General features: G+C 38.1%; 1 protein-coding gene across 6 annotated transcripts in view; it reads right to left on the bottom strand.

The window, feature by feature from the left end:
- Window positions 1–334: 334 nt before the first annotated feature.
- cngb1a (cyclic nucleotide gated channel subunit beta 1a) overlaps window positions 335–9,316 on the bottom strand; it is a 95,556-nt gene continuing 86,574 nt past the window's right edge. For 5 of the 6 annotated variants that reach the window (XM_051931490.1, XM_051931492.1, XM_051931487.1 and 2 more), the window contains 3 exons: window positions 7,080–7,226; window positions 5,013–5,193; window positions 335–2,228 (listed from right to left, as the gene is read on the bottom strand). In XM_051931490.1, the coding sequence (XP_051787450.1) occupies window positions 5,037–5,193; window positions 7,080–7,226 (304 nt within the window). In that variant the 3' untranslated portion in view covers window positions 335–2,228; window positions 5,013–5,036. The remainder of the gene's footprint in view (window positions 2,229–5,012; window positions 5,194–7,079; window positions 7,227–9,316) is intronic. The other variant, XM_051931489.1, reaches the window with a different exon arrangement.

The following is a 9,316-nucleotide window of genomic DNA, read 5'->3' as shown; positions in this document are numbered from 1 at the left end:
AAGAAACACTTCATCATCTAGTAATAAATAACAATGACACCTACTTTACTGAAAAAAGTATGTTTTCTGTATGTAAAATAGTTCAAGAAAATTAGTTACAAGTGAAGAAATTCAGTATTTTTTTGTGGAGCAGCTCACCACATACTCATTGTTCTGTCCATATCTGATTAATGGTAATTACTGGAGTGAGTCAGACGTGAAGACTGAACCAACACCCTTGCTCGCTAAATCTCCAGGCCATCACTGCCTAAGATGCCTTGGATGGAGTCTGTATTGATGCTGTTAGATCAAAGATTCAATGCTACATTCAGCACTTAGTACAAAAGGCAAAATCTCGTTTGAAGCTATTGGATGACTTTATGATAAACCGTTGTCAAAACATTACTGAAAAAGGCAAAAAACAAAATCCATCACACTACCATGTGCAAGGAGAGATATCAGCTGCTTACATGCATATCTTCCAATGTTATCTAGTTCAGATACTCATTTTTTTTACCATATTTATAATGGGATGATTTGATCTAAACACATTGCAATGTGCTATCCATCCATCCATTATTTGAAGTACTTACCCTGTGTATTGCATTCGGTTTACCTACATACCAAAGCCGCAGTAAGTTGAAATGCATTTTGCAAACTTTTGAATGTCCTGTCTTATAGTCTATATTTTCTAACCATATAGTATTTTCTTGAGGACTGTGGTACATTAATATGCTGTTCCAAAAGAGAAAGGCCAGTATGTTTGATTTCCTTAGGTTTGTCAAATAATTTCTTGGCTTGAAGACATGAGCACCAAACTTGGAAATATCCAATATCTTTTCCATTGTAGGAGATGGCTATAAAACAAATTACCTTCCTGGAGCCAATGAGAGATGGAACTTCAATGTTTAATTTAGATTGATGGTACAGAAAAATGAGCTTTGTATAAAACAAGTCTTCAGCCCAAAATGCAGTAATCATTTTTTTCCAAGTGAACAGATGCACAGGTGAGCTATATCACTCTGCAATATATTTGTTTAGTTGTTTTAAAAACTCAGCCCTGGAATATCTTTGTTGGGTTTTATTATATCCAATTTATTCCTGACATCAAAAGAATGACTGTTTTAATTACACTTGGTCATTAGTTAGAAAGAACTGAATTATATGGAATAAGCTTTGCAACAGCAAAAACAACAATATATTTTAAATAGGTCTCTTTACATGGTTATATAACCCAAAGCACTGAACAAACGACTTAAAACAATCATGAAATGAAACTCACAAAAAAATAAAAACATCACACATCAAATGTCTAGGCAAATGTGCATGACTGCAGTCAGAAGTTGTGAAATAACAAAGTCCAGCTCTGCAATCTCAGTATAACTCATCTGTTCTTTCCATGACCCATACTAACAGTAGGAAAGTAGTTTAAACAATGATGGTAAATACACACAGAAGACTTTTACACCAATGATGAATAAATTACATTCCCCAATTTTAAGATTTTCCCAGCTTAAATTACAATATCTCTAGCCTCTTGATTATGTTTCCAGGTAGACACCCTACAATTAACACTTGTTTCTGTCCACTGCTAATTGACTCTTTAAAGCTTTCATTTTCTGGCAATAAGAAAATGACAAATATAGACAACATCCAAATTAAGATGAAGTACAACATGAAGAATAGATTGAGTTCAGTTAATCAAAGACAGGGAGAGCCAGCAATATCAATTTCTCAGTTAATAAAACTGCCTTTCTTGTCTAACTGTTCTTTAAAGAGTGAGGGTAGAAATTAGCCACCTAATGAGAAATGTTAATATAACATGAAAATAATCATTCATAGGGATGCTCCAAGCTTGAAAGGTAACACACAAATCCATCAGCTGCAGCTGAAATATCGATCATTTTCTCTTACAATGCCATCATATGTGGCTCAATTCCAACATTAGGTTAAGAAAGACACTGCATTACCATCTGTTAGTGCTAGGTGTTAATTCAGGACTCTGCAAACCCCTTCCCAAAATAAATATTTGTTTTTAATACTCTATATTTCTTTACTTATGTCTTGGGTGCCTTTGATTTGCTCAGTAGTCTCTTCTGGAGTCCATATTTGTTCCTGTGTGGATGTCAGATGGATTAGCATGAAACTGGACAACAAAGTCTCATTGTGATCTTCAACTTCAACATTGTTTTTCTAGGAAAGGGCTTGTAAACTGGATTGGTGGGAGGCACTGGCTGAGAGATGACATGCTGTGAATGAAAGAAAGTTGCACATCTAATTAAGGGAATCAGATAGCAATGAAGTATACAGTCATGTACAGAATACAGGGAAATTCGTTTTTGCAATAATTAACATGCAGAAAGTCACCACTTTCCTGCACTTTGGATACTGAGTTTAACTACCTGACCTTGAAATGTCTGTCTTTCTTACCTGAAAAATCTTGGCACACAGTTTACACTAATATTTTTTCAGTATATTGGTGCAAATATATAGTGAAACATATATGGTTAAACACATTGTGAAAAATTACTATTTGTATCTATGCTGTATACAGTATAATTATGTATATTGTCACAGTTGATATAATCAAAAGCCTAGCGCCCACTAATGAAAAGGGGAGTCAATTATACAGTAACTTGTCTATAATAGTGCACAGATGTACTATACTTATGTATGCATATACGGTAAGTACTGAGTAATTACAAATTAAGTATATTAAATATCAAAAGTAAGCAAAGTAAGCAAAGAAAGAAAGAACATTTTAATTAACCAGAATGTTTCAAATACTATGCTAGGAATTAAATGATAAAGAAACAAAATGAAAAAGCAAGAAACAAAAAATTAAATTCTGCGACTTAACAGGTTTGATGGTCTGAGCTCATTTAAGAATTTGGATTTGATTACAAAAAATTAAAAGATAAGGCCTGCCAATATGACAGTGATGGCCTATGAACCACTGGGCACCCATGGGACAGAAATCAATTGTCAACATCATCTCCATTTAGGCTCTCCATTTAGGGAGAATATGTTTCATTTTTCAATAACTTTAAAATCTTTGCATTGAATATCAATGCTGTGTCTTAATAATGAATGTATACAAACATATTACATATTATTGACATCTCTTTTGTGATATCTACACACACAAGATACATACATCAGAGGTGCATCAATTTGCAAGGTTTGGGTTGATATGGATAACACTGGTCTAGAAAAAAAAATGCTTTTTTCACTCCTGTCAAAATGTTTATATGTTCTTTATAGATTGTAGGGTGATTAATTGAAATCTGATAATAGAATTGCTTTGTCACATCCAGTTTTTCAGAGATGAATATTTAAAATGCAAAAAAAAAAAAAAAATTAAAGAAAAAAACTCAAAAAGTAGTCACTTGGTAGTTTTTTCTTCTTATAATTCTCTGAAGGTACAGTATTTCACATTGGAATGACCAACAGATGTCTGCTAATATAGATTCATTCCACTTTCCACTATAACATCTTTTCACCTGAGTGATGCTCTGATGAATCCTCTCTCCATGTTCTTGGGGAAAAATCCCAATGAGAATGTAGAAAATGGATTTCTAAAAACATGTTGCCTACAATTGCTAAGCAGGAGGAGAGAAGCTTCTCAACTAGTTCCTTGCAGTTTTCTGCCTATGTATTCCCAAGAATATTGTGGCACAAGCTTTTTACGTTTCTTCAATAAAGGAAGGGTATTGTGGCCTCTAGGGGCCGTTATAACACCTCATACCCCAGACACAACTACATGCACAACAGTCCAGGTACAATTAAAGATGTTTAATAGCAATAATACCTTCTTATAACAGTCTCTGTCCCACTCCCTTGCCCACATCTGACTCTGATTCTGGCTGAGCCTTAACCCCCTGAGTTGAGCGGAGGGCTTGCTTTTAAACCCAGACCCTGGGAGTACTTACAGTGCTCAATGCACTACCTCTGGGAAGCACTTCTGTGTCAGACATGACTCCAATGGTGCTTGTGCTGTTAGTATTCCACAGCTTCTTCTGGCTGCCCCCACAAAACCCGGAAGGGGAGATCCATGGGACCACAACTCCCATGCTCCCCCGCAGCTGTCCACACTAGGGCCTTCTAGACAGAATGCTGCCACCCGGTGTACAGGGGAATGCTCTGTCCATAGTAAGCAGTCCAGTCACTGTCCCTGCATCCCTGGTACACCAGCCCAGTCAGTGTGTCTGTCTGGGGTTGCTGGGACGCCAGCCCTAGTGTAGCTGCTGCTGCAGCATCTTCTTGTGCCCGTGTTCTGGCATGGAAGGGGAATATCTCCAAACCCTAGTGGTCCTTCTTTGCCCATGGCTTCCTGGCCAGGTAAGTGAGCCTGTGGTTCCCTAACCGTGTGTATCACTTTACTGTTTGCTTACCTGTTACCTGGTCAAGACAATGGATGGATCAATTTGACCATGCATATTTCTGTAGAAACCATCTAAACTACAAATACCTCTGTTCTGGACAATAAAAATGTTTCTTTCTAACTTCTAAATATACATTCCTGACTATTTTGAAGGAATAAGAGAGAGAAAAAAAAACTGAGAGAAAAAATGTGTAGCAAACACTTAGTTTTGGGCTGTTTCTACTTCAACTAACATTAAAAACAAGGAAGGGTGCCATTTTTCAGCTCAAAATAATATTGTGAGCATACAAAATACTTACACCAAAAAAACAAAGGCTTTGCTTATATTTTTTAAAATAAAGAATTTTTTACAAGATAGTGTTTTTCCCTGAATCCGATATCTTGTGGAAATGGTTTATGGTTGAAAAATGCCAATTTCAGAAATGTGTTCAACACACCTAAATCTACAAGTACACCAATTGTTGTGTGTTGGGAGGATTTTAGTACAGGCCAGTGTAGTCAGTCTTTCATGTGTCATACCATATGTCGGTATTTTTAATGCAAATTACAACCATTTCTATTGAAACTGACTACTTAAATGAGCACAGAATGTTTAAATATGAGTAAACATTTTGGTTTTTAAACTTTTGTGACTTAGAGCTGCATTTACCTCTAAAGAGCTGTGCATCTGTAACTATGGCTGAATTCGAGAAAAGAATCCTTTCATTCCAGATTTCTTGGTGATGACCTCTGCTACCTGGAGAAGTTTTGGAGAATCAGTTTTTGGAGGGATCAAATATTTTGACCCTTTAGCTGCCTCTTTGCTTTTTTCATCTTTATTCAGCATCTTTCTAAGAAATAAAATACAATGAACTGAATGATATGTTAAAGGGTAAAGAGAAAATAACACACAACACTTCGTTATTTGGCATTTGTTCTGATTTTAGTGTCATTTACTAGCATTTCTAAAAAGGTACATTTCTTTATTGAAAATGATATAAATCATCTTCTAAAATGTTCTGAACAAAGGCATCTATCCATCATGTTTACAAAGCTACCATTTATATGTGTAGTTGGTGCTAATCACAGTAACATCAAGAACAAGGGTAGGCAACAATCCTAGACAGGGTTCCAGTTCATTGCAGGACACACTTGCACTCATCACAGGCCAATTTGTCATTGCTGGTTAACCCAACACCAGAAAGTGAGAAGAAGTGAGAAAAAAGCAGAGCACACTGAGAAAATTCACATGGTCATTTGATGAACATGCAAACCCCTAAACCCAGGCTAAAAATCAATCTCAGGTCAGAGGTGTTGTGAAACAGAAACTCTATTCATTATGCTATCGAAACTCTATTCATTATGCTATCCAACACATCATATGACATTTTAACTAATTACACTGGTACAGAGTATTTAGAACGTTAGTACAATCTAGATGAGAACAGGCCTATTCAACCGAGCAAAGCTCACCAGTCCTTTCCACTTAACTCTTACAAAATAGCATCAAGTCAAGTTTTGAAAATCCCTAAGGTTCTAGTGTCTACTTGGTAGCTTAATTTATGTGTCTATGGTTCTCTGTGTGAAGAAAAACCATGTAATGTTTGTACAAATTGCACCATTGCACCTCAAATTGCACCTCACAGGTGGCGCAGTGGTAGTGCTGCTGCTTTGCAGTAAGGAGACTGTGGAAGATTGTGGGTTTGCTTCCCGGTTCCTCCCTGTGTGGATAGCGCTTTGAGTACTGAGAAAAGCGTTTTATAGATGTAATTATTTATTATTCATTAACAAGTTCTTGTTGAACTCATTTTTAGATAACAGTCTTGATTCCCAGGGTCAGTCTGTTTCTTATTCTGTTCAAAATGCAGGCAATCAGTGAAGTATTGTGGCATCATAGAAATATAAAAGTAAAATGGCGGCACAAATGTATTTTTGTGTACTTTACAAAAATTATCCTCAATTACACCATTTTGTACTTAAGAGAGACAAGTCTGCTGTCCCAGAAGTATTAGGAGAATGGCAATACACATTTCATATATTGAGAAAAAAACACTTAAGTGAATGCATTAAAATAAACTATATATAGTTAACATATACTGTATAATTAAAATAAAGTTCAAGGAGCCTGTTTTTGAATCCCTAGTGGCCTCACTGCATGTATGGATTTTTCTATTACTACTCCAGATTTCCAGCTACTCCCATATCATATCTGCATCCAGCCCTGCAAAGCAGGTCCTGCAACTTACAGGGAAAACTTGGGGCTTGGCGGCAGGGTTGGCACTCTAGTCACTGTCAAAAACCTCACACTGTTCCAGTGTGGTGCTGAGGTGTCACCCGTTGCATGGTTGCATTCGGATCCCAATCCAGGTGGTTTGTGGTGTGGTGGGTGAGGCAAAACACTATCAGCACATGCTCCCAGCCAACCAACCACATCATAAAGACGTGTATTAGCCTGATTGATGGCTCCAAACTGGCCCAGTGTGGGTGTGTGCATAAGTGTGAACTGGTATGAACTGCCACCCTCTAGGACTGGTTTCCGCTTTGCACAAAATGCTTTTAGGATGGGCTGCTGCATTGGCAACTGTGAAGTAAAATAAGCAGGTTAGAAAACTGGATGAATGCATGGACAAAAGAGCAAATAGAGAGGCAGCTCAGCTATCATTAATAACCATAAAAACCAAGTCATATCTTAGCATTCATACTTGCACTAGCGAAAAGGAATTCTGCTTATACTAACTTGGCCTTTTTGCGTAGCAGCTTCTGTGACTCTGGGTAATGAATTAATATTTCGTTTAAGTCTTTTTTGTCCAAGATGAAGAGATTGGCAAATCCATGGGCCACCACATTAGCTGTTCGCCTGTTTCCACCTCCAACAGCAAGCAAGCTGTAACAGAGTTGCAAATTTTAAAGAAACCAAATCATGAAACAGTACAGCTTTACAAAAATATTTAGTGATTCACAAAAATACACCCAAGGTCCACTTGGAAACTCTGGAGATCCTTGTGGGCTGGTTAATACTGATATTATGGAGTCTTATGTAAAGAAGGGAGCAGGTTAAAAGTGTCAAATAAAAAGAAGAGTGAGACCAGCTTCAAAACTACCCACCAGCCATTAAGGAAATACTACTGTATTTTAGGGGGGAAAATACATAAATTCAGGTAACTGTGGCAAAGATTAAATGATGACGATAACATATTGGGTTATAAATTTCTTACTTTACATTTCTGACATTCCTGTAGCCATTGTTTTTTTCTCACTGTGTAGATAAGAAGGGTAGAATGTCTTTTAAACAATTGTTTGTCTGTGTATGCATTTTTATTAATTCTTTCATAGCAAGATGTCTTCACAAAGTTCTTTGTGATATATTTGTTTTTGCTAGTAATTTGAAATGCTAAATGCACAGAAAATATTAGCATAGGCCAGAAAATTACAATTAAAGACCAACTCACAAAGGTTAGCATTTCTACTCACTGATTTTGATTTGGGTATACAGGCCACGAAAACAGGCGGCACGGTGGCGCAGTGGGTAGCGCTGCTGCCTCGCAGTTGGGAGACCTGGGGACCCGGGTTTGCTTCCCGGGTCCTCCCTGCGTGGAGTTTGCATGTTCTCCCCGTGTCTGCGTGGGTTTCCTCCGGGCGCTCCGGTTTCCTCCCACAGTCCAAAGACATGCCGGTTAGGTGGATTGGCGATTCTAAATTGGCCCTAGTGTGTGCTTGGTATGTGGGTGTGTTTGTGTGTGTCCTGCGGTGGGTTGGCACCCTGCCCAGGATTGTTTCCTGCCTTGTGCCCTGTGTTGGCTGGGATTGGCTCCAGCAGACCCCCGTGACCCTGTGTTCGGATTCAGCGGGTTGGACAATGGATGGATGGATGGATGGCCACGAAAACATGTTAATGCAACTTCTTTCTTATATCAGTCATTATGATCACTCTATGATCACTTTCATTTACCTGAGTCTCACCCTAGACCTCCGGTTACCCACACCCCAATAAAACCCAAATTTCATGTTACTTTTTAGGGACTTGTAGAGTTTAGTTGCTATATTAAATTATGTGTACTTATATGTGGGGATGGCAAGCAGTATATGTTGGGTTGTTTGGTTTAATCTGATTAAATGTGTGACTGCAAAAGCATGAAAAATTCCAAGAAAAAATGTGGTGATAAAGTTCCTTCTATAATTAGGTTAGATGCTTAGTTCTAGGGGGGCACAGTGGTAGTGCTGCTGCCTCGCAGTAAGGAGACCTGGGTTCGTTTCCCGGGTCCTCCCTGCGTGGAGTTTGCATGTTTTCCCCGTGTCTGTGTGGGTTTCCTCTGGGTGCTCCGATTTCCTCCCACAGTCCAAAGACATGCAGGTTAGGTGCACTGGCGATCCTAAATTGTGCTTGGTGTGTGTGTGTGTGTGTCCTGCAGTGGTCTGGCACCCTGCCCGGGATTTGTTTTTCTGCCTTGCACCCTTTGTTGGCTAGGATTGGCTCCAGCAAACCCCTGTGACCCTGTGTTAGGATATAGAGGATTGGATATTAACTGACTGCTTAGTTCTAGATTGCGACATTTTCTATCCAAGGCTTTTTAATTGACACAAGTACTTATTTTTGTTTGCAGTGTCTTCTGAATAGATAACCCAATTTTGGGATTCCGTAGCTAGGATATGAAGTGCCATTGCTGGAGCTGTGGTTCCAGGAAGTCACATATGAAGATGTTACTAGTGTGACACTTAAAAAGCTGATGCTGATAGAAGTGGCATCCAAGATTGCTTATCAGTCTCAGTTCAAAGATTCATGGCTGAAATTTGTGGCAAATTTCCCTTTGCCAGTTACTGACTCGAAAAGTGAAATGGAATCAGTTATTTACATTTTAAAAGTGCAATTAATTTAGAATGATATGTAGAATTATGCTTTTCCCTTGAAATTGTAGCTATGTGTTGATCAATGTTAAAAAGGCCAGTACAGTTTTGTACTCTAATACAGTAACATGA

Source organism: Erpetoichthys calabaricus, chromosome 9, assembly GCF_900747795.2.
Source record: "Erpetoichthys calabaricus chromosome 9, fErpCal1.3, whole genome shotgun sequence".
Taxonomy (NCBI): Eukaryota; Metazoa; Chordata; class Cladistia; order Polypteriformes; family Polypteridae; genus Erpetoichthys; species Erpetoichthys calabaricus.
This window is presented reverse-complemented; position numbering and strand designations above follow the sequence as displayed.